The sequence below is a fragment of the Nematolebias whitei genome, chromosome 20 (genome assembly GCF_014905685.2).
Source record: "Nematolebias whitei isolate Nwh7 chromosome 20, NemWhi1, whole genome shotgun sequence".
NCBI classification, from domain to species: Eukaryota; Metazoa; Chordata; class Actinopteri; order Cyprinodontiformes; family Rivulidae; genus Nematolebias; species Nematolebias whitei.
Genome location: NC_056517.1, coordinates 11,061,745 through 11,086,301, shown reverse-complemented (window position 1 = coordinate 11,086,301; position 24,557 = coordinate 11,061,745). Strand labels below are relative to the sequence as shown.

General features: G+C 42.0%; 3 protein-coding genes across 4 annotated transcripts in view; 1 reads left to right on the top strand and 2 right to left on the bottom strand.

Moving 5' to 3' along the window:
• Nucleotides 1-12,226, bottom strand: part of wdr37 (WD repeat domain 37) — a 37,242-nt gene extending 25,016 nt beyond the window's left edge. Inside the window, exons 1-5 of the mRNA XM_037694129.1 lie at nucleotides 12,059-12,226; nucleotides 9,425-9,677; nucleotides 7,996-8,092; nucleotides 4,851-4,946; nucleotides 3,198-3,262 (exon numbers count right to left, since the gene is read on the bottom strand). Coding sequence (XP_037550057.1) covers nucleotides 3,198-3,262; nucleotides 4,851-4,946; nucleotides 7,996-8,092; nucleotides 9,425-9,577 — 411 coding nt within the window. The 5' untranslated portion in view covers nucleotides 9,578-9,677; nucleotides 12,059-12,226. The remainder of the gene's footprint in view (nucleotides 1-3,197; nucleotides 3,263-4,850; nucleotides 4,947-7,995; nucleotides 8,093-9,424; nucleotides 9,678-12,058) is intronic.
• Nucleotides 12,227-14,609: 2,383 nt separating this feature from the next.
• idi1 (isopentenyl-diphosphate delta isomerase 1) lies at nucleotides 14,610-19,777 on the top strand. The gene is made up of 6 exons (XM_037694483.1): nucleotides 14,610-14,746; nucleotides 15,317-15,489; nucleotides 16,293-16,385; nucleotides 16,462-16,592; nucleotides 16,663-16,767; nucleotides 19,323-19,777. Exons 1-6 carry the CDS (start codon nucleotides 14,610-14,612, stop codon nucleotides 19,533-19,535), a joined length of 852 nt encoding a protein of 283 aa, XP_037550411.1. The 3' UTR covers nucleotides 19,536-19,777.
• Nucleotides 19,778-23,453: 3,676 nt separating this feature from the next.
• Nucleotides 23,454-24,557, bottom strand: part of LOC119426301 (copine-3) — a 24,169-nt gene continuing 23,065 nt past the window's right edge. The window contains exon 16 of one of the 2 annotated variants that reach the window (XM_037693857.1): nucleotides 23,454-24,075. In XM_037693857.1, coding sequence (XP_037549785.1) covers nucleotides 23,947-24,075 — 129 coding nt within the window. In that variant the 3' untranslated portion in view covers nucleotides 23,454-23,946. The remainder of the gene's footprint in view (nucleotides 24,076-24,557) is intronic. The other variant, XM_037693858.1, reaches the window with a different exon arrangement.

Below are 24,557 nucleotides of genomic sequence, written 5' to 3'. Positions count from 1 at the left end.
AATCAAGTGGTATGGCATCTTCTGCTGGGACATTGTTGTAAATTTAAGGTTTATATTTTGTTACAGTTTGCATATGATTTTTTAAATCTTTTATATCCTCTGTTCATGTACATGAGAACTGTAACACATCCTGAAACCAAACACAGCTGCCAGTCCACATTGTAGTGACCGAGTAAGAAAACGTCTCAGATGTTATTCTGTCCTGACTTCTGCAAACTCACTGAAAAGTTGAAGGAAAAAAAAACAGGTTACATTTATTATTATTTATAAATTCCTGACACTTTCTGCGCTGCAGGCGGGTCACTTCATCAGCTGGAGTTTCTTCCTTCTCATTTTATTAATGTAGATAAAATCAAGGATTGTTTCTAAAGTATAAATGTTGCTCAGAACAGTTAACTTGAAGTCTGCTTGTGTTTCTTTACAATCTGGATTTCTCTGTTTGAAGTGGAAACGAGCCTCGACAAGAACACTAAAACAACCTGGTCCCATCTCTGGACCATCACCAGTCTCTTCTGTCTGTAGCTCGGAGTGCACCAGAAGGAGGAGACTCTGCCGACTCCTCACCTCGACTCTTTGGCTGAGCCCGACCACCCATGAAGGAAGCTCCTGCCTGTACTGGGATCACACGGTCCACATCTCATGATCGTAGGTGAGAAACAGAATCCAGACAGACCCGTAAATCAAGACCGTCATCGTTTGGTTCAGATCCTTCCCACAGAGAGCCGGAGCAACCCCCCACCCCACCCTGCAGTCAAAGCATGGACCCATCATGGAGGAGAGGGTGTGCCCCAGAGACCATCTTAGCACCAGCATAACTGTTTTTTTCCCACTCTGGAGTAGGCTGTTGGTGGAGAATCAGTTTTGTTTGGTGGTTCTTCAGACTGAAGAAGTGATGGATGAAACATCTCAGCACAAAAAAACAACAACATTCAGTTGACCTGACTGAACATTGCAGGACTTTATAGCTGGGATATTGAGCATGAGCTTTGGTGCATGGACCCATCAGTCCATCTTACTCTTGAAAAACACGCCCCGACACCTGAACTCCACGACGTGGAGCAAAAACTCAGTCCTGACCCGGGCCCAGGGTCATCCTACCCTACGGTTGAGAACCGTTTCATTTGACTTAGAGGAGCTGACTCTGATCCAGCTGCTCCACATCTGCCCAGAAGGAGGATATCGAGGCAGCGTTCTGAAGCCAGGCCTGACGGTGGATTTTATCCACGAGCGCCTGAGGTTGAAACCCAGACTTCAACCAGGTGAAAGGCCAGGGTGGGGTTTAACTTCACTATCACTTTAACCAATACTCCTTTTAATGAATGTGCTGCAGGCCACACATGCAGATGGATGTGCATGAACAAATCAAGATGATTAATATAAATGTCATATCGTTTTTGGTTTTATGTTTTGAAGAGAAGGTTCCCATCACTGTCTGACCTCTGTCCAGTACTTGATTGTAGATTGTTCATATGAAGAGGACTCCTGCTGTGACTTGGTGCTACATAAATAAACTGAACTGAATTTTATAATAAAATATAATGAAACACAAGCACTGTTTTGACATATTAAAAAAAGTCAGATGTTTCTAAATGCACTGAAGTTGGTTACAACAAAGTGGTGAGAAGTCAAAGCAGGTGCTCAGACAGGAGTGCTGCGTCTCTAAAGGACCATGAGGTGTGGATTCAGAGCTGCGTGAACAAAGTTAGAGGTGAAGAGTGGTTTCAGCCACAGCTCAGAGCACAGGCTGCTGTTAGATGCAGTAACTAATAGAAGCAGACCGTTAGTGCACACACACATGAAGTCTGGACTATTTATGTTCACACCACACAACATCTCAATCCTATTTGCATCAAACACAGTGAGAAATGAGCACCGCCAGCCCCCCAGCCAGAGTCGGTGATTAGTTTCTGCTCCTGAGCTGCTGGGTGTTCTGAAGCTGCATCTGACAGCAGCTTCATGCACACGTTCCTCCCCTGATCCTGTGACGTCTGCTCCATCAGTCAGAGCAGCAATGACTCCAGCTTCCACTGCATCTACACCATTTCTCCACTTAAAACAGAGCTGCACCGTCAGAGAACGTTGTGTGAGGTCAGCAGAGTCTGGTGGTTTTAGAAGTGATGGTCTGTCAGACAGTTCAGTAGCGGGTTTTAATCAGCTGTGGCATCAGTCACAGAGCATGGAGAAGGATGAAGAAAGGAGCAGAAGTCTTCCTCACACTACACCAATGATGCCTCCAGAACTACCGTAATGTCCGGTCTATAAGCCGATACTGTTTTCATTCACTTTGAAGCCCACAGCTTAAACAACGCTGCGGATAATTTATGGATTTAAAAAAAAAAAAGGGCTACTGAACTTCCTGCCGCCAAAAACCATTTAGTTTCATCACACCCGGGCACTCACATAGTTGCCCAATACAGGTCTCTCTTGGGGGGTGGGTCCTCGTGACTCACACAGACAGGTGAACCCCCCAGGTCTTCATGACATCTACCTCCCTCACTCATGGTTTCTCTACTCAGTGTTTCCCTAACATTATACAAGCGGTCCTGCCCCGTCAACAGAACCGACCTGCGCGCACCCCCCCCCATGACGTGATGCTTTGTCTGAGGACCCCCAGCACAAGCACCAGTAATCCTGACCTGTAGAATGTAAAATGACTCTTTAACTCTGAGCTTTGAGTGTGAGCAGGACGTTGAAGAGACGACAGAGGTCGGAGGTTTATGTATGGCTGAAGGTTTAACGAACTCTTTTTACAACAAATGCAGCCGAGCAGCCATTTTTGTCGCAGAGCAGAGGTGAGGAGTCAAGGTGGGACTGCAGGTCAGACACTCAGCCAGCAGCTCAAAGTCAACACTTCACAACAATCAGGAAGTTACCCAGGAATCTCCACCCCACAACTCCCAAGGGGCCATATTGAAGTTGCGAGCTCCACCTATTTTGTCCTGGAAAGTGTACAAGCGCTACCTCGGCAGAAAGGAAGAAGACATTTTGTGAGCACCATTTCTTGTCTCTCAACACTTTAAACACATTAAGGTATCGTTCCAAAAACAAATATTTATAAAAAGCTATTTTTATCCCACACATTGTGACCTTTAAGGAGGAAAAAGGAGCTTTCTATCTCTCACTCAGCAACATGGAGGCTGTTTAACAGGAAACTATGAGCTCAGGCAGAAACCATGTTTGGAGTGGTGGTGGAGTACCTTGCTGGTGGAGGCTTTGTACGTCGTCTTCAGCTTCTGGGACAGCTGACTGGTGCTGTGGCTCGCTGTGGGAAACAAAAAGAAACGCAGTGAGTGAGGGGCTCTGTGGATGGGTTCAGGCCTGCAGGAGCTCCACGTGAAAACAAACGGGACAAAGCTTCATGTTTCTAATACAGTGATGTTTCTGAAGCTTTCACTCTACTGGGATCCATTTATCTTCTGTACGTTTTCCAGCACCGTTCTCATTCCACAGCGTGTTACTATTTCAACAAATCATAAACCAAAACGTTCAGCTCTTTCAGGACCATCCTGCCATGACATGACTTTTGGTATTGGTGCAACTTTAGCTTTTTGAAGTATTTAGCCTTTTCTGACACTTCTTTTCCTCATAGAAAATGAATTGAGCTCATTTCACATCCTTCACATCTTTAGATGTGTTTAAAAACTATTACTGCTCCTTTCACTCTGTTCTGCTTCAACTTCTTTCAGCTGTTGTTGCAGCTGTTTTGTGCTCCTTTCAGCTTCTTTCTGTTGACTACAACATTTTTGTGCTTCTTAACTTATTTCTGCTAATTTCAGCTTGTTATGCTTCTTTCAGCTTATTTATGCTAGTTTCAGTTATTTTAGCTACTATGCTGTTTATGCTAATTTTACCTTTTTCACCTAATTCTAAATTTTTTGCACTCATTTCTACTTTTTCAGCCTAATTCAGCAAAATGTACTTTCCACTTCCGTCTTGTAATTTAAGCTTTATTAGCTACTTTTCAGCTGTTTTGCTAATTTCTGCTTTTTTGGGACACTTTTCACTTTTTGTGCTCATTTCTGCTTCTTTCAGCCTAACCGTGCAAACATGTTCTTTCTGCTTTCTTCTGCTAATTTAAGTTTGTTTTACCTTTTCCATGTAGTTTTTTTAATATATAAATTTTAAGCTAATTTCAGCTGTTTTCAAAATAATTCAAGTTTTTCATGGTAATTTCTGCTGCTTTCTGCCCAAATACGGTAACGTCTTCCTGCTAATTTCAGCTCATTATGCTCCTTTCAGCTTTTTATTGATAGTTTCAGCTTTTTCTGCTATTACAGCTACTATATGGCCATTTTTGTGCTACATTAAGCTTTTTCATCTAAATTCACATTTTTAGCTCATTTCACCTCCTTCCACTTCCTTCTGGTAATTTGAGCTTCTTTCTGCTTTTTCTTCTACTTTTCAGCAATTTTTTTTCTAAATTCAGCATTTTTAGCTAATTCCCTAAATGTGTGTTCATTTCTGCTTATTTAAACATAATTCAGCTAATATGTGTTCTTTCTGCTTTCTTCTGCTAAGCAGACCACGGCTTCTTGTTCTGTTTCAGCTACATTTCAGCATGTTTTTAGCTAATTTCAGCCAGTTCTTCAGCAATAAGCATTCACACTGCATTTTAGCAGGAAATGCAGTTTCTCTAGCCGAGTGTAAGTTCTGACAGAACAGCTGTAAGTCCAAAGAGCCCAGAGAGAAGGAAAGCTGCGTGAGTCAGCTGACTGGACGTTTCAGAGCCGTGTCAGGAGGTTAAACGAAATGTGATAATCCTCCTTTTTCCAAACAAGCCGATGAAACAAACCTCTGAGGAGCCGCGGAGCCAAATTCAATAAAACAAGTTAACAGAGTGGGAGTTGGACCTTTTGCTTTCAGGGCCGCCTTGCTCGCATCTCCCCCGTCCACCACCTGTCCATCTCCGGTCAGACGCTCGTTCAGAGACTCGATCTCCCGACGCACTGAGCAGAGCAACACAGCAGGTCAGAAAACAACAACTTAAAGGGACATTTCAGACATTTGAAGCAGGGTTCTGTGGAAAGTTCATGAAAAAACAATATGGCAACTAAATGATCTGAGAAATAAAGTCGTTGGAAGGCAGAAATCTGTCAGTCTGACAAACATAAATAGTAATTTTTTGTTATTTTGTTCTGTGCAAAGGACTAGCTGAGCTATAATGTTTAAGTATCAACCTTATGAATGTCACCATGCTGTACAAACACAAACATGTTTTGTGGAGTTTTATTACCTTCATCACATTCTGAGGGTTGTTGTGTTTAAAAAGTCTGATTTATGGACTTAAAACTAATGACTGGTAACAATACAGGCAAATCAAAACGTTCTTTGTACAACAGCCCGCCGACCCATTCCCAAAGAAACTGCTCAATTTGGACAGTTTTGTTCTGACATGCGGACGAGCTAAAGGCTAGTCTGAAGGCAGTCGAGATCAAAGCTAAGGTTCATCTCCAAAGTCTCATGGTGGTTCACACGAACTCTGTTTATTAAATCTTTTACACAATCTTTGTTTGCGTCACGTTTTGTGTGAGTGCTAAACAGTGGCAGCAGCAGCAGCAGCAGCAAGCTGTAGCACTTCCAGTGCAGCCTGGGGGCATTTCCTGCAGGAACTACACAACCTTTGTGGTGGAACAGCCGTGCACGGTGAACCTGGCAGCTGTGTAAAGGGTTAAAAACATCTGCAGTGTGGCACCTCTGGGCCAGCTGTCTCCAGAACTGATGGAGGTTTTCTAACGGTTCTGTTTCCTCACAGCAGAGGTTCACAGTCTCATGGCTTGAAAACTGAACATGTTAAAAGAATCAGTGCAGCAAATTTTCTCTCAGAATAACCCTGACCATAAGCATGCAGGTTAGGTGTGAGGAGATGTGTGACCCGTTTGTCTCTGTGATGGACTCGTGACCTGTCCAGGGTGAGCACCACCTCTCCAAAGAGCCAGGTCTGGTTTTAACACCTGCATGTTTAGGACTAAAGACTACATTGACAACAATAATTATTATTATTTTAAAACATGGTCCTAATGTGCCTGGCTTCAGTTCTAACGTGTACTCCAGCAGCTTCACGTCATTCTGTTAGTGAGGCTCAATTCATTTATACGCCGATGACACTATTTTATATGTTTATGGTTCTACTCTGGGTGAGGTTGTGAAGTCCCTGGCATGTGGGTTTCTTCAAATCCAGCAGGTATTTACTGACTTAAATTTGTCCTTAAATGCCAAGAAAACTAAATTTATGTGGCGTCTGCCAAGTAGGGCTGGGCGATATCTCAATATTTCAAAAATATCGAGAATTTCATATGTGATATTAGATGGGACTATATCATCTATGTTGCATTAGAATTAAGACTTGAAAATCCGTGTAGTTCTTTTTCTCCAGTTTGCACCAATTGTACGCGGCTCCTCCTTCTCCCTCACTGAATACAAACACAGCTCCCCCCACTTCCTGCTTCTACAGGTGGGCGGGAAACGTTTAGCACAACAAGTTAACACTGATGGGATGATGGGATATATTCGGAGATGGTTTGGATTTAAATTGTCAGATGAGCAGCAGAAAAATGTTTTCTGTAGACAATGCCGAAAGCAAGTCCCAACTAAAGGTCGGCCCTACGAATCTTCTTCACCATTTAAAACAGAGCTATAAGTGGAGGATGAAGCGTGTGTGAAACTGCAGCTCCGACTGTTTTCAGCCTCCTTCCCTGAAACAAACCACAGCATAAAACTCATTTAGCCGTGCATGAGAGGAACAGTGAGAGGTGATGCAACATGAATAAAGCAGCAACTTATCATATCGCTAAAGACACGGTACCAGTCTCAACTGTGGAACAAGACAGCTAAAGTTAGCCATCTTGTTAGCCGCTAAGGACTGTGTCTTTATTGAAATGAAAAGCTGCTGCTTTATTAATGTCGCACCACCTCCCACTGTAAGACTGGAAAATCCATGCAGTTCTCCTTTTTCTGCCCGTCCAACTTCACACATGCTTACTGATGTAGTGAAGGTGGCGCAGCTGACGATTATTATTTAATATATGCAGATAGTTTATTTTTTAGAGATTTATTTTGTGGCGTTACAGCTGTTTTGTTAATAAATGTGCCTGTGTGACAACTGGGACAAACCTTTGACTCGGAAATATATTTTTGTTATAACTTTATGGAAAGAAAAAAATATCAAGATATATATTGTATATCGCGATTTATCTTAAAATATCGAGATATTCGTTTTGGTCCAGATCGCCCAGCCCTACTGCCAAGGTGGCTGCAAAGCAGGCTGAGGAGGGTACGATGTGAACAAAACAACGTGTGCAGGTTTGCAAATCGTGCGCACAGAAAAGCCAAGACTTTGAAAAGCCAGAAGTCAAGCGGCCGGCGGCCACGCGGCTCTCTGATCCCTCTGATGCAAACAGAACTGAGTGAGACTCAAATGGCAAACATGTATTTTCTCACACTTTTCAGTCACTAACTAGTGTCCAACAGCAGCAGAGCCTTAAAATGGCGGTGATGCACTTTGGAAGGAGGTCAGCTAGGACAGTCCAGATGTGCCAATATTGGCCAATCACAGCCGACCCACCTGCCATCGTCACACAACTCCAGTTTCTAAATGTTAGTGTATTTAGTGCAAACAGGATTCTCTCAGTAACACATTTATTTAGCAGATCAGACGGAAAAGGCTCCAGGAAGTTGTGCAGCAGCTGCTGATGCTATGTGTGTTTGCAAATAACCAGAGACTTCTAGAGAATTAATGAAGTTTGGTGAAAATGAAAGCAGTGTAAAGATGAATGAAACATTGTTAAGACAACATTGATCCACTCTGGTCCCGTCTGAACGAGACGGTTGTCGTCATTTCTGTCAGAATTAAACTTGCTTTCTCCAAACTGAGGTCGTCCAACTAAATATCTACAACAGGTAAGACAGTAATTGTTCATAACGTTTCAACAGAACCCCCAATCAAGATATTGAACATATCCCTCCATGGAAAAGTAAATCACGTGTTCAGAAACTCACGCTCGAGGTTTTCGATGTAGAGGTTCTCGAACTCGCGCTCGATCTGACTGAAGAGGTCGAGGAGGTTGTTGCGCAGCGCGAAGGGCAGCTTGGAGTCCTGGATGCAGACAGAGAACTCTAAATAAGCTCAGACTGACAGCATCACCCACAAGAGTAACATTTATTTATTGTTCAGATGTAACGTTCATGTCCGCTGCGCTGCATCATCGCTACTGAGGAAACTTCTTCAATAACCATCGCTTCGTAAGTGTTCGTCTCTGGGCGCCAGCAGCAACTATAAAATCCTGACATGACGCCTTACCTCCATGGAGAACTCCTCCTTGATCTCCCAGTGACCAGCTGCTCACCGGTTTGACGCAGACTAACACACAGAGCGTCCATACAAACAGAAACCTGCCACGCTCTCTGTTGAAGCCGTGAGTTCAGTCCACAGAGACGTCTGCAGCCTGAACGTCCCACGCACCAACACGCCGGACAGGGAACAAAAGTTAGGAAACTCAAAGCTGCTTAGTTAAAACCTGAGCTGCACTTTGGTCAGTAATGGGAGCGTTGAAGAAAACAGAGTTGTATACAGCCTCATAAAGCTGGGGGGGGGGGGGGGGGGTAGATAAACAGAGCCAGTCCGTCTCGGCAGCAAACAGAAAGGACTGCTGAAAAAACTAATCAGACCCGGACAAGCAGCCCATATGAAAATTTGATGAGACAACAGAGCAAGCTGAGCTCAGCTTCTTCAGCAGCTCATAATTTGGGGATGGGGGGCGGGGCAGGGGGGGGGGTATTGGGAAAAGTAAAAGCTAAAGGTTTCACCTCTGAAGATTTCACATGACAGAAGAAACAGATGACACGATGGAAAACTCTCATCTGTGAGGTGGCTCTGCAGCCGCCCCCCAGCAGTGAGCAGACTCTTTACGGCCTGGCTCTGAAACAGGCATGAAGCTGATGTGAAGAGGCTGCTCGTTGAAAGAACTGACACGCCTTCCTTTCACACAAAAATCTATTGTGGGCCTAATTCAAATTATCTAGTTTGGAGAAAGTTAATAACAAACTTGGTGGCACCAGTTGGTGAAAAGCAGAACCCGACAGAGGGCGTCTTTGTTTTCACGTAAAGAAATGAGTAACCAAAGGGCGTACTGGATGAACTGTTGGAGAAGCTAAATGACACAGATACTATTCTGATCCCGAGCGAGAGCCGAGATAAAGCAGTCACGTTCCCAGGAGGCAGAAACTCCGTCTCATTAAGGCTCTGAAGAAAGGAGGTGCAAAGGTTGCATCACCAAAACAAAAAGCAGCTCAACCGGACCGTGCTGCACCTTCAGGATGGACCAACGCAGCCTCGCAACATAACAATTAAAGTTAACTAAAGAATGACATGTGGGGTTTTATGAGCGCTACAAACTGTGTTAGGAAAAGTCACAGGTGCTGTCCTCACCTGTCCCTCCAGCATGTCTCCCCTCAAGACGCCAGGTGGCCTGTCCTCTGTGCTGTTGGTGCGCCGGATGGACAAACTGTGTGCCTTGCGCTTCTGCTTGGGGTGACGTGAGGCCGAAGTCGAGCCGCTGCTGCTACCGCCCTCCACAGGCATCCCTCCTACCTTGTGTGGCTCCTCCCCCGTTCAGACCGTACCTGATGAGCAGGTAAACAAAGGCCACTGGCTGCAGGTTGGGCCTGTCACTTATCACCAGCTGTGTGCAGATAAAAAGGAGGTCATGTACGAGTTAACAGCTGTGGGAGGAACTGTGGGAACACCAACAGATACTGCGCTCAATGAAAGGCTCGACGCTCTAAAAGCTTTTTTAAATACAGCTGTTCTGGTCTAAACTGGGCCTCACTGGATGAGCTGAATGACTTTCAGCTGCTGTCACATCCAACATCTGTAGAAAAGACTAGAGACATTTTTCTCTTCATTATTGTAAACTCAAAACACGTTCAATACAAAATTCATTATTTGTTATTATATTCATTTATTGTTCATTATTGTAGATGAACTGTGGCGTCCATCTTGAATAGGTTTGACTCCAAAAGTTCATCAGTTGGAAACTGAATCTGTATTCTCCTAATTTGAAATTAAATCCATTGGTTTAAAAGTGAATTTCACTCAATTTTATGGTTTGAAACTGAATTTCATTGTATTGAAATTTCAGTTTGACTACTTTCATTTTCAGTTCTATAATTCAGTTTTTTGTGTCACACATCCGAGTCTCTGAGAAAGTCACGGAGTAATCCAACGCAGATTGACAGATTTACGTTTCACGTCAGTGAAACTTCCTTTACGGAAATGCAGGCGTGGGGTTCAGTCTCAAGGAGGCGGTGATGCAACAGAGTGGATACAATCTGCTGTAAAACACCAACGAAGAAGAAGAACTTCAAGCTGGAGCAGTGCACGAGTTCATGCCCAGTTCATGTGGCACCACTGCTCGAGCTCAAAATACACCGTAAAGGAAGTTTCACTGAAGTGAAACGCAAATCTGTCAATCTGCGTTGGATTACTCCGTGGCTTTCTCAAGGACCCGGATGTGTGACACAAAAAACTGAATTTTGGAATTGAAACTGAATTATAGAACTGAAATGAAAGTAGTCAAACTGAATTTTCAACACAACGAAATACAGTTTCAAAGCAGATTCATTCATTTTTAGTTTAGTGAAATACATTTTCAAATCAGTGGGTTTAATTTCAGATTACGAGCAGATTCAGTCTGAACAATTCAAATTCAGTTTCTGCTCATCCTTTAGAGCGAGTAATGACTTTGTGAAAGTTTCATTAAAATCCCTCCAGTGGTTCATGATGTAATTCACTTACAGAGCTAACTTCAAATAGTTACTGGCAACATTTAAATAAAACATTTGTGTAATCTGTTAATGTTCAGAATGAGTAAATGACAAATGGACTGTACTTATCCATCACCTTTCTATCTTATCAAGTCACTCAGTTCTTTACAACAATCTGTTCCTCATTAACCCATTCATGCAGCACTCTACTAGATCTCTACAAAGAATAATCAGAGCTTTATCACACTGATGGGACACACATCGGACACTATGAGGGGTTCAGCGTCTTGTCCAGAGACACTTCAACATGTGACTGCTGGTGGAATCGAACCCCCAACTCCTGCATTGGAGGACGACTGCTCTAACCACTCAGCCACAGCCTCCACAATGACAACGCGTGCTGGGGATCAGTCCATGAGTTAGACACAGTGTTGTGCTTTGTAAGATCAGACAAACAGACATGACAAAGACATTACTGCCCACTTCTCCCTTTTATTGGAAGACAATAATTAAGATGGCTTTCATGCAGTTTGGTGTTTATTACTTTTTCCCTCCAAACACAGCAAGTCCATGTTCCTCAACAACTAAAATCTGCAGGATACTTTAAAGAAAAGTAAACATCTTATATATTTACTTGTATTTTTTCTAAAATGTAATGTAAAATTTTAACTTAAAAAATGAAATTGTATCGTTTGTTCAATACACTAATAATTATTTTATGCCTCATACTTTATAATAAACCCCATGCTGCTCCAAACTTTTGGCTGAAAGTACAAATATTTTAGCTTCAGTGGAGTATTGAACTATGGTGGAGTTTTCTTATGTTAGTGTTTGTTCAGGAACTATTCTGGGTCACCAATAAACTTCAAGACTTTATGACTAGCTCGGCCTGTTTTATTTGTTTTATTTTAAAACACGTTTATTCGCTAGAGTCGCCTGCTGAAAATCCCAGACATGCCCCAGATGCGAGGGGTCACATAATTCAGTGTAACACCGGTAAAGTCGAGGACAGAAAAGCAACTCTAGTTAATTGATAGTATTTTTTTATGTTAACGACTTATTTATAGTTGGGTTTATGCTCCGTCTACTTCTAGATTATCTTATCAGATGGACAATGCACGGAATAGCAAAACAAACAGCGTAAACTTGAAGTAAACGCGTCTGAATACACAACTTAAATACGCTCACCAATGTTGGGACAATTAATAAAGTAAATACCCGCTTTGACCTTTATTATTTGGGTCCCGTAAGACACCGTTATACATATATAAATAAGAGTAACAAGGCAATCACTCACCACTGTCACTGCCTCTCTGAGTTCATTGCTGTCAGACTTCAGGAAATTAGCTACAAGCTAGTACAGCTAGCTAGCTGCCACATCGATCACCTTCATTTCTGACGTTCAGTCATCACGCAGCAGCTAAAACAGAATTGGGCGGGCTTTATCCTTTTAAGCGTGATATTACGCAATTCTGTTAATTTAAAAATGTTGTTTTTATATGATGTCGTTAACATCAAGCCACAGTTTTATCGTGTATCTGATTTTTATCCATTAACATTGACACATCACATATTTAGCATCCACTTCCGCATCACGTGGTTTGTGTTTAGTCTTTTTGAACCAATGGGCGCTCGCCGCCGACTGGTTAGCCAATGAAAATCCGTGACGTTGGGAGCAAGCAGGGCACGAGGACTTGGGTTCAGCTAAGAAATATTGCGATAAACAAACGCAAAAAAACCCAGGTTAAAAGACGCTGTTAGTCCACCTGATTTAGAGCATGTCTTTTGTAAGTATGTGTTGTTTTATCAGTGTCTGTGTGAACCGGAAATGTAACAGGCGTTGCGTACTTATGTGTGTTTTTGGAAGCCTGGGCGGCTCAATACGCCGATGGCGTGTTGTGTTAACTGGAAAACCGGAAGTGGATCAACCGGAACGGATCAGTTTGCCTGTTACACGTGCATCACTGTCCAATTTAACTCGTTTAACAAGAGAGCAGCTTTTGTATAAAGTTTGATTATTTAAAAAGCCTCCCTCTGTTTTAATCAGCTCAGAGAATTGTGGATAACGACTTTTATCATGAAATATTTAAAATTCTTTATTCCTAAAACTGTTCCCAGAGGCACTGGTTCCCCAAAGACAGGGTTGTTGTGAGACCCCACGTGGGTCGTGAAACACAAATGAAGGGTCTGACATTTTTCAGTCAGGTCATTGGACAGTTTTTTTTTTTTTTTTTTGTGCTGAAACGTTTCACCTTCGATTCGGATTATTGAGCATGGACTTTGTTGTTTTCAACCAGTTTGACACAACTGGTTTAAACCAGGTCATGAGTCCAGATCAGGTCTGCAGTCCTGAGAGGCCCTGTCTCTCAGGGGCACCACCAAGGGTGGGGGTGGAAGGGGCACTGGCCACCCTGAAAAATCTTGTGGCCCCCCTTGGCCAGGCAGTTTTATCTGTTTGAAGCTCACGTTTTTATCAGTAGAACCTAATAATCATAAATGCTAACATTGTGTTTGATCAATTACGATTTAAAAAATATGATTTTTTTTTTAAAGTTAAAACTACAGCTTGAAATCTAGTTCCCTTTAAAAAGGACAAGTGGCCTAAAACCAATGTCCCCAAACTTAACATGCAGGGTCTCGGGTTTTATGCAGCATCTTTTTTGTATTTTAATGTAAATGTACATACTAATCCAACATTTTTCAGTCAGGTCATCTGGACATGAGTAGGGGGAGTGGTGGCGCAGAGGTTGGAGAGGTGGGCCTGTGATCGGAAGATCGACGGTTCACGCCCCGGCCCCGACAACATCAAAAAATAAATAAATAAATTGTGGGTGGGGTAGGTGAAGTACCCACACTTGCCCCCCACCCTGATTCGCCCCACCCTGGGCCCATAAGCAAGACCCCTAACCCCCCCATCTGCTCCCCAAACAGGTCTCCATTGAAAATGAGTTCGTGCTGAAACAAAAAAAAAGAAACTGTCCAGATGACCTGACTGAAAAATGTTGGATTGTAATCCTGGATTATTGAGCATGGACTTTGTTATACATACTAATGTTGTGTTTGTCTTTATTCTCAGTTTTACACTATATTTTATAAAAATTTTGTTCACAAAAGTACACAAACTATATATATTTTTTTCTTTATTGTTTTTAAGAATTAGTCAAAGTGGTAGCTTTAAACTTGAGAAAGCTTTATTAATTATTATTATTTATTATTAAGAGTTATTTCTATTAAATGTTTTCTTTAATGTTCTTGTTCAAATAAGCGAAACGATGATAATAATTGTTTATTGTTGTTGCTGTTGTCCATTGTTCTCATCTTTCTTTGTTAAATCAGGTCTCTCTTGTAAATGAGTCCTCGAGGCTCAATGGGATTTACCTGTATAAATAAAGGTTGATTGATGAACATCAGATTTTTTTGGGGGAAATGACCAGAAACCAAATGTAAAGACAAGTAATGGCATTACAGGCTGCATTTAAACTGGACTCTTGTTGTGTGTTTTCACATCAACAGAAATATTGGCCATAAAATCAGAAACTGAGCTCCAGCCGCTGGAAGTTCCCTTACTCATTTTGTTAAATTTTTCAAATGATCATTTTACAAGAACAGTATAATTACATTTCTGAAATTATGTTCTGCCTTTTAATTTCCGTGGATTTTCAGTGCCCCCCTACTGGGCCACCACGTTGATACATTTCTGAAGGCACCCCTGCTGTCCTAGTTCAATGACGTCATCACCATGTTCACATTTGACCAAGTAGTCAGCCCCAATCCGCCATTAATCCTGTCCAGGTTTTCCCCTCAGCCCTGTCTCCGTCCCTGTGATTGGGTTTGTGTTCCGTCAGGCCATGGTCCCAGCCGTGTGGGCGGTGCTTCGGGCGGTAACCCGTCCAGGAGTCTCGGTGCTGAAACCTAACGCCCCTGGAGGAGCAGCTTCACGGAGGTTCGGGTCCGGTGTTCCCCGCTGCTGCAGAGCCAAGTCCAGGTAAGCAGGCCGAGCTGTTTCAAGACAACCGGAAACAGAGCTCTAATAAAACCCGTCTGTCTGTGAGGCGGAAGTACCTGTGTGTCTGACCTCCAGCTAGCTGTGGCTCAGTTTGCAGCTAAAGCCTCAAACGCCACCATTTGTAAACTTTCTGTAAAGCTTCACAGTAATTAGGGACCGGCAGCAGCTCATTAAGGTCACCATGGTAACCACACCTGCGTCTGTCGCTCCCTGAGTTTCTCAATCAGACCGAAATGCAGAGTTGAAGGGAAGTGTCCGGTTGTAGCATTAACAAACATGTAAGTTCTGTTTGTGTAGGAACTGTGACAGTAATGTTCACTGTGAAGAGAACATGTAATGAGTGTTTCTGTGCGTGCACTCTGGAGGATTAAAGAACTGAAACTTGATAAGGATTATCACAGCAGAGCTGGACCTTGGGCTCTGGACTCACGTGTCCTGTGGACCTCAGCTTCATGCTCAGACTGCAACACATCAAACAGATGAAGAAGACGACTGTGTTTGTGTCGTGTTGGTGTGAAAGTGTATTCTGAACGATTCCCTGAACCACAGCGTGGTGAGAAGCCCTCCGTCTGCAGCCAGCATGCCTGAGGTCACCACCGATCACCTGGATGAGAAGCAGGTGCAGCTGCTCTCTGAGATGTGCATCATCATCGACGAGAACGACCGGAGGGTCGGAGCGGACACCAAGAAGAACTGCCACCTCAACTCGAGCATCGATAAAGGTAGCTGGCTTCACACAGCTCAACTTTTTGTTTGTTTGTTTTGTCCCCCGTCAACAAACAAAGAGCAGGAGTTGGAAACCCCCTCCATCTGTGCACGTTGTGAGCACGATAACTGTAAGCGGTGTACTGACATCTGTTTTGGTGTGCAGCTGCACCTCGGCGTAAGAAATGTACCTATTTAGTCCCTATGTCAAAATCCAAGATGGCCACCAGCACACACACAGTTACTGTAATTTCTGGACTATTGAGCAGCCTGAATATAAGCCACGCCCACTAAATTTAAAAAGAAATGCAATTTTGTGAGTATATAAGCCACAGGTGTCCACGGTGTAAGCTATTTACACAGAAATATATTTTTAAAGTTTAACATATAGGTGGTCTCCTAGTATCATATGGGGGTGAGGGGTTGTAGAGCAGACATTACGGTTTGTAAACCAGCCACCTTTTATTATTAGAAGCAGTGGATTTCTAATTTTTATATTTGTTTAAAGTATAGCTTCCTCTAAAGATTGGGGTGGCCCTTGGGGTGGTTGAAGATTAATCTATGGTGGACATGGCCACCTTTTGCCACCCCCCGGCTCCTCCATTGCACCTGGTTGTAAATAAAATGCTCCCTCCGCTCGCCAGGATCCGTCGCTCTGCTGCTTTGGACACAAACCTCCCTCGGTCCTCCACTGTGGACCTTCTGCCCACCTGGATGCTGCAAGGCTTCACCTGCAGAAGCGACACTCATCATTCAGATCCCTCGGCGATGAGGGACGTTGTTGTGCGGCTCGTTTACCTCTGCTTGTTCAATCCTGCAGGTTTACTGCACCGAGCCTTCAGCGTCTTCCTGTTCAACAGCGAGGACAAGCTGCTCCTGCAGCAGAGGTCCGACGCCAAAATCACCTTTCCAGGTCAGCTTCAAGCTCCTCTGGATTAGAACATGGCCGTTTGTCGTTGGAAAGAGTTGGACGTTGTGTTTGTGTTCAGGCTGTTTCACAAACACGTGCTGCAGCCATCCTTTACACACAGACAGCGAGCTGGAGGAGGAGGAGGCGTTAGGAGTGAGGAGGGCAGCTCAGAGGAGACTCGGAGCTGAGCTGGGAATCCCTCTGGAGCAGGTAGGAGTCCACCCCATGCCTGAAGATCACCCAGGGTTCAGGTGTCTGATCTCCTGCCTGCTGTCTTCAGGTGCCACCAGCTGAAATGACCTACCTCACACGGATCCACTACAAGGCCCAGTCGGACGGTGTTTGGGGGGAGCACGAGATCGACTACATCCTCTTCATGCAGAAGGTAGAGCCAGCATGTCCTTCAGGACTTGGACTTTCATACTGTTACTGGTCCTGAACAGCTTCTAAAAACAAAAAAGCTGAAATTAGCAACAAAAAAACAAGTAGCTGAAAAAGCAGAAAGAATCTTAAACTACTAGAAGGAAATGGAAGGAGCTGAAATGAGCTAAAAAATGTGGAATTATGCTGAAAAAGCTAAAATGAGTATAAAACAGCTATTAGCTGAAATAGCAGAAAAAGCCAAAACTAGCAGCAAAAACAGCCTTCTAATACTAACTGGCTTTTCTATGTATGTGACTGTTTCTGTTCAGTGTCCTGGGATGACTTGTGTTGTGACTTGGTGCTTTATAAATAAATTGAATTGAATTGGCTGTAAGTAGCAGAAATTACCACAAAAAAAATAATTTTATCTGAAAACAGCTGAAGGCAGCTAAAAAATGCCAAAAAGGTAGCTGAAAAGCTAGAGCAAGCTTAAATTAGCACAATAAAGCAGAAATGAGCACACAAGTGGAAACTATGTGGAAAAAAGTTGAAATTAACAAAAACAAAACAAATCAGCTGAAAAGTAGCTAAAAAAGCAGAAAGAAGCTTAAATTACCAGAAGGAAGTTGAGAGAGCACATCTTTGATGAATTAGGCTGAAAAAAGGTGTGCAACAAATATAAAAGTAGCTGAAAAAGCCAACATTTACATAAAACAGCTAAATAGTAGCTGAAATCGCAGAAAAAGCTTAAACTTGCAGAAATAGACCAAAAGGAGCAAAGCAAGCTGAAAATAGCAGAAAGACGTTAGAAGCACTAAAATGTTGTAGGTGGCAGAAAGAATCTAATACGGAATAACAAATATTAACAGGATCACAATCGAGTGAATGTTTATTAAACATTCACACAATAATAATTAATAATCAGTGTTTCCTCTAGTTAACTTGCCATGGCGGGGTGCTCGTCTCATCCATGATTTTTGTTGATGGGGGGACGGACACTTGTCTGAGCGCAGCTTGTACTAACAGTTTTTGAGTGGGGGCAGGGGGCGTTTAGCACGAGGGAAGAGGCAACATGAGCGCTTCCTTTAGCTTTTTAGCTAGAGAACCTGTATTTCTCGCTAATAGCTTAGTGCTATGTCAGTGCCGGGTGGACAGGTGGGGGGGCAAGTTTGGTTTGGTAGGCAGGGTGCTCAATTGGGGCACCCTGCTTGTATAATGGTAGGGGAAACACTGATAATAGTAATAGTACCATAATAATTAATATGAACAGGATCACAATAGAGACAATGAGGCCATCGATGAAAGTCTGTCTCATGCTGCTTCTGCAGGATTCAAGAGGTCCAGGCTCAGCCAGGTCCTGATCTTCAGCAGTGTGAGCACCTTTATTGAAGCATATGGCGTGTGTTAACACAATGCCAAGGAGAAAAGACATCAGCAATGACCTTAGAGAAATCACTGTTAATGTTCTTCAATGTGAGAAGAGTTGAGTCATTTACAATCCATCTGAAGTTCATAATTTTACACAAAGAAAGATGATTCACGAGCAGAAAACATTTAGGACAGTCGTGCGGAGCTTACCGTCTGATTTAAGGGTCAGCTGAGAGTCCATCTGTCCGACAGCTGAAGCTCGGACCAAACTGGGTCATGAAGCAGGACTTTGATTCAAACATCAGCTGATCTACAATCGAATGGCTCAAAAAGAAAAGAATCAAGACGTTCCAACGTCCAGTCAAAGTCCAGAACCTCAGACTGAGTGAAATGTTGTGGTGGGACCTTAAGAGTGCTGAGCCTGCAAACCTCAATGATCTGAAGTGACGCTGCTTCTTTGATCGTGTGAATCCATTTCTCTTCTCTATGATTTTCAGCATCGTTCTCGTTCCATGATTTTTGTGCTATTTCAACAAATCATAAATCAAAAGGTTCAGCTCTTTCAGGACAATCCTGCTATGACTTTTGTATTGATGCAACTTTAGCTTTTTGAAATATTTAGTATTTTTTGCCATTTTTTTTTACTCATAAAAAAATGAATTGAGCTCATTTTCCACCCAAAAATCTTTAGATGCGTTTACAACCTTTTACTGCTCCTTTCATGTTTTGTTCTTCTTCAGCTACATCCTGCTAATTTCAGTTTGTTTTGCTCCTGTCAGCTTATTTCAGCAAGTTTAAGCTTTTTTGCTATTTCAGCTATTATTTAGCTGTTTTATGCTAGTTTTAGCTTTTTCAGCTAATTCCACAATTTTTGCACTCATTTTAATTTTTTTTCAGCCTAATTCAGCAAAAATTGCGCTCCCTCTACTCTGTTATGGTAGTTTAAGCTTCTTTCTGCTTTTTAAGCTACTTTTCAGTTTTTTTAAGTTTTATTAATTTAATCTATTTTTAGCTCATTTCTTAATTTTTCTGCTCATTTCTGCTCATTTAAATCTACGGTAATTCAGCAAATGTTTTCTGCTTTCTTCTGCTAACTTAGGCTTGTTCTTCTATTTCAGCTGTTTTTTCAGCAAGTTCTTCAGCAATAAACATTTTACAGAAATGCAGTTTCTCTAGTTCAGTCTTGTTGTTTTCCTGGTGTTTGTGCAGGACGTGGACCTGAGTCCAGATCCCAATGAGATCCAGAGCCACTGCTACGTGAGCAAAGAGGAGCTGAGGGCCATGCTGGAGAAGGCCAAACGCAAGGAGCTGCAGCTCACGCCGTGGTTCAGCCTCATCGCAGACACCTTCCTGTTCAAGTGGTGGGACAACCTGCACGACCTGAAGCAGTTCATGGATCACGGCAACATCCAGCGCATGTAGACAGACCCCCACCACCACCCCCCAGCTGAAGCTAAGCTGAGGCCTGAAGGACAAACAGCTGCTGGATTCTACTTTAGTCAGGAGGTTTATAAATGTAGGACGGACATGGAGGGGCGTCCATGTTCAGACTGCAAACATGCAGAATCATGACGACCTGTCTGAAGCTCTTTTTAGACGAAGCGGTGGACGTTCCCGACAGCTTCACGCTGATACCACAGAACTCACTCTTTGTAACTTTTACACAATAAAGTATTTTACTGTGTGAAGGCTTTTATTTGAACTTTGCAGACAAGTTCAGACAAATCTGCTCAAGACCAAGGAATGGTTTTCTGTCCCCCGTCATAAATCAGTTTGTGCGTGCTGTGAGCGTAACTTGAAAAATAAGTGGGTTACCAGCTTCCCTTTGGTGCGGCTGCATCTAGGTGGAAAAAACATCACCGTCCAAACTTATGTTGCCATGTCAAAATCCAAGATGGCTGCCACCAAATACTTCTGTTCATCACCCTAATCATCAATTGGAGGAAACTATGCGTTCTAGTTTCTTGCATATAAGTGTAGTAAATGTTTTGGGGGGTGCCCAAAGAATAAATTGAGGGCCATGGCCACCATTAGCCACCCCCTGGCTCCTCCACTGCACCTGCTGGTGGATTAAACGTCTCCCTCCACTCAGCAGGATCCATCACTGCCTCAGAGAACAAATCACCTCCCTCTGTTCTCCACAGTGCAACTCCTGCACACTTTAATACTTTGCAACAAAAACATTAAGGTTTTAATTCTGTTTAATTCAGTCCATAAAAACACGTCTCCAAACATTTATTATACAGATCTCTCGGTAACGGGGACATCGGTGACTTCTTTCCTGACCAGGAAAGAACATGTCCGCTCAGAGAGCATCTTCTGCTGCTCCTCCACTTATCAATACATTAAACTTTAATGTTTTTATTTCCTAAATGAGATTATTAGAGCCCGAGCGTGACAGCTGTGCAGGGTACGAAGTGTAAAACGTATTTATCTGCAGCGATCACGCTTCTTATGAGTACGTCAGAATGTTTGTCAGAGTCTGGAACAAGTCGCCCTCTGAGAATAAAGATGAACTTCAGGGCTCAGGAATTAAATGGTTTTTTAACATGGATGACCTAAAATGAGACATGGCAACGCTTCTGTGATAAATGTGCTCAAACAGCAACGCACTCTGAGAAATGTAACCTTTATCTGCCGAGCTGTGAAGGTGGACAATGTTTTTAATTTGCTGACCCACTGGACATTTCTTTAAAGTGTTACAGGCCTTAATTAGGAAAATGACAAAATAATTTATAAACCAAGCTAAGTGTTTAATATGTGATGTTGATTGGACCAGCTGTTGTCTCCTACTGTCCAGCAGGGGGCAGCAGCTCTAATATTTTTTTTATATAAATTACTCCAGCGCTGTTTATATAAAATATTAGTTTTATTTGCAAGCTGAAAGCTCAGACACATTCTGACAAGAATTCCAAGTAGCAGGAAGACATGATCCAGTACCACACATTACACGGTAAAAAAACAAACAGGTTTTAATGGTTGGAACTGCATCAGGCTTTAAGAGCGTTGGTGTGACTTGACTGAATGTTTCAGACAGTTCAGAAAATACATCTATAAATTATCTATACGCAGAAAGACACAATTTACTGACCCATTATTGGAAAATAAGAATCCCTTAAAATATCTAATAAATCATCATGATACAATAGTAGAGCGTGACCGATATATCGGTATGTCCGATATTTTATACTGATATAGATGTTTGGAGATATATTGGTGATAATTGTCCCATTGTGCACCGATATAAACACTTCTAATTTTCACCCCTAAAACGCTGGAACCAGCTGTAATTGTACAATGTATCCAGCAGAGGGAGCATGAAGACTACTTTCAAGTCATGGCAGTTCACTTAAGTTTCACTCTCAGCACAGACAAAACAGCGAACAATACTGTGTAGTGTAGAACAGAACAAGGTAAGTTTATTTTAACTGATCTGTAAAATAAATCAATAATAAATTCTCTTCACTCCTCCAACCTGCTTGTCATTAGCTACGCGCCTCTCAAGTTAGCAAGTTAATGTTTAGGTAACCTAGCATAAGCTACTGCCTTGTAAAACATTATCCAGAACAATAAATCTAACGTAAAGGTATAAAATATATCTGTGTTAGTAACGTTATCTTTGTCATCCTCAATGAAATGCATTGTTTGTCTGAAATCTTTACTTCTCTACAAAGAAAAATAAACTCTGCTCCAGTCAACACTAATTAGACCTTCACCAAATGTGACTGTTTAAACAATTAACAGCGAGGGTGTTTCTTTGTTTAATTTATATTTATGTAAAACACTTTACAACTTTATGGTGACTAGTGGAGGATAGAAAATGTGAACACACGTTAGGAACACTGTTTTATGACCAGTGCCCCACTTGTAAATCTACTGTAGGACTGCGTATAGTGTGGATCTGATTAGCTTAGCTTCATGGTTGCTAACAGCTGCGCTCGATAAACAAGCCCCGCTCCACTCACTGTTTACTGAGATTCTTGGTGGTGGACAAAGATCAATTGTTTTAGCCATTATATTGGTATTGTGATAGCCAAAATTTCCACATCGGTCAGGCTCTAGTAAATATTTTGACAAACAAGCAACACTTGAAATAAAACTCTGCAGACTATAACACATGTTTAAACTCTTGTTCTCGAGTTGCACACAGCTGCTGCTGCTGAAGTTATGAAAACATCCTGCAAGAAAAGAAGGAGCATCATGGCTGTTTCCTCACTTTTCATTCAACCTTTATTTATACAGGTTAGTCTTAACCCTTCTATTGTCTTTTGAGGAAAAATCAGCTACACGTTTATTTTTGTCCGTTTTTATTTATTTATTTGGTGACGTCAAACATTGTTTTTTTCAAGCAAAACCTAAAAATCCTTATTTTTTAAGTTTGTCAGAATTTTTTCCAACACTCTCCTAACCTCACAGTAACTTCACTACACTCTCATGTAGCTAAACTTTAGATTGTTACATGAGTTCACCAGGCGGTGCTCAGCTGTTACACGTGAGAGCGTCTAAAGATCTACAGAGTTCTACTAGAAGCAGAACGTCTGTCAGCCAGATGTCTCTCAGGAGTCACGTCTCTCATCTTGACCAATAAACTTGTTTTAGTTTGCATGTAAAGAGCAAAAACTCACTTGTAATGTGCACAAATAAACATTTAGACGTAAAAAGCTGTTGCACATGCATGCAGGCTGCAGCAGACGCCCCACACCTGTCAGCAGCTGGTTTATCCCACGGCAGGAAGTCAGAGGGTGCACCCTCAGGCAAACAAACAAAAAAATTAAAACGATCAGAAACTACTGTTTCTACCATGGGTAGAAATTATAACAATAATATATATTTTAATTATTTAATAAAACCTCCATGTATGACCAGACATGCTCGTTTGACAGAAACCAAGGCCTCACTTCCTGCTGCTGGATCTGGAGGTGCTGGTGGGCTGGACTGGAAGAAAATTATTAATAAAATCATTTTGAGCATAATAACTGGAGGGAAAAAAAAAATAATAAATTTTTTTTAGTTTTTTTTTTGTCATTTTAAAGAAAATTTAAAGTTTTTTTTTTTTTTTTTTAACAAAAAGACTTAAATAATTAAAATAAAATTAATCATAATTTTGGGTGTACTTATGGGGAGAAAAATACTTAAAAAAAAGAAAAAAGGCCAACAAATAAAGATTTGGAGTTAGTTTATAAACTAAAGATTCTTACAAACGTTTAAATGTAATCTTTTTATTGGAGGCTGAAACAGCTTGAAAAGTCTGACCAGTTTATTGTAGAAAGAAAATTTATTTAAATAATAATCTTTTGAAGCAGTTAAATAAGGTGGCTGATTTTTCCTCAAAGGAACAGGAATGGTCATAAAATGAATAAATTAATTATTTAAGGGTTAAAATAAACTATATTTGAGTTTACTGAAGCAGGAAGCAAGAGGGAGCTTTATTTTGAAGAGAAAAAACTATAGTTTGATAATGGCTGATGTTTTATTTTAGAGAGACGACAGATATTAAACGTACAACGCAGCCTAGCTTGTGGGTTAAAGGACAACTCTTAAAAGATGTTTCTCTTCAGTAAACATTACTGAAACACTGAAGGGTAATGTTCATTATTTGGATGTAAACTTGCACTAAGCATGGTCTCGTTACTGGAATGATTTGTAGCTAAATCAAGAGTCATGAATATTAAAAACACCAGCATCTGGTGTGTTCAGACCCGGTGTTTGATTGGCTGGGGGTGAACTAAAACAGGAGGGGGGTGGGTAAGTGCATAAAAAAATAAAATTTAAAAATTAAAAAAAAAAAGAGTAGCTGATGTCTCCGGGAGGCGGGCTCGACCTCTTCATGGTGTCACACAGTCCCAGCAGGGTTCTGAGCAGGACTAGAGTTGGGTGGATTCAGTTTCATGGTGCTGAAGAATTCCACGAGCTGAATTGGTACTTCGGCCAACACGGTCTTCGCCAGAGCCTCACGAGGAGCCTGAAGGGCGACAAGACAAGTTTAACACCGCCAAAATAAAAGTAACGTGTAACTTGTTCACTGCATGATATTTGATTATTGAAGTACCGTAATTTCTGGACTATAAGCTGCTACTTTCTTCACAGCTTTAACCCTGCAGTTTATACAAAGCTGCAGCTAATTATGGATTCTTTTTATTTTATTTTTTGACAGGCTAACGAGCTTCCTGCCGCCAAAACATTTAGCCTCGTCACACCCGGACGCTCACATAGCTGCCCAATACATGTCTCTCTTGGGGGGTGGGTCCTCGTGACTCAATGAAACTACCTGTATAAATAAAAGGTTAAAAAAAATTTGACCAATGAAATTACCAAACAGGTCACAGTGGACCAATGAAATGGGGAGGAGAGGAGAGAATCCCCCCCTTCCCGTGAGGGGGGACTCCCCTGCATGCGCGGAACATGTGATGGAGGACTCCCCTGCATGCACGGAACATGTGAGAG

Bases quoted from the DNA above. Each gene is read 5' to 3' on its own strand.
- idi1 (XM_037694483.1), top strand. From the start codon at position 14,610: ATGGTCCCAGCCGTGTGGGCGGTGCTTCGGGCGGTAACCCGTCCAGGA. The intron at 16,386-16,461 runs GTCAGCTTCAAG...GTTTGTGTTCAG, and splicing joins CGCCAAAATCACCTTTCCAG to GCTGTTTCACAAACACGTGC. The intron at 16,768-19,322 runs GTAGAGCCAGCA...GTGTTTGTGCAG, and splicing joins ACATCCTCTTCATGCAGAAG to GACGTGGACCTGAGTCCAGA.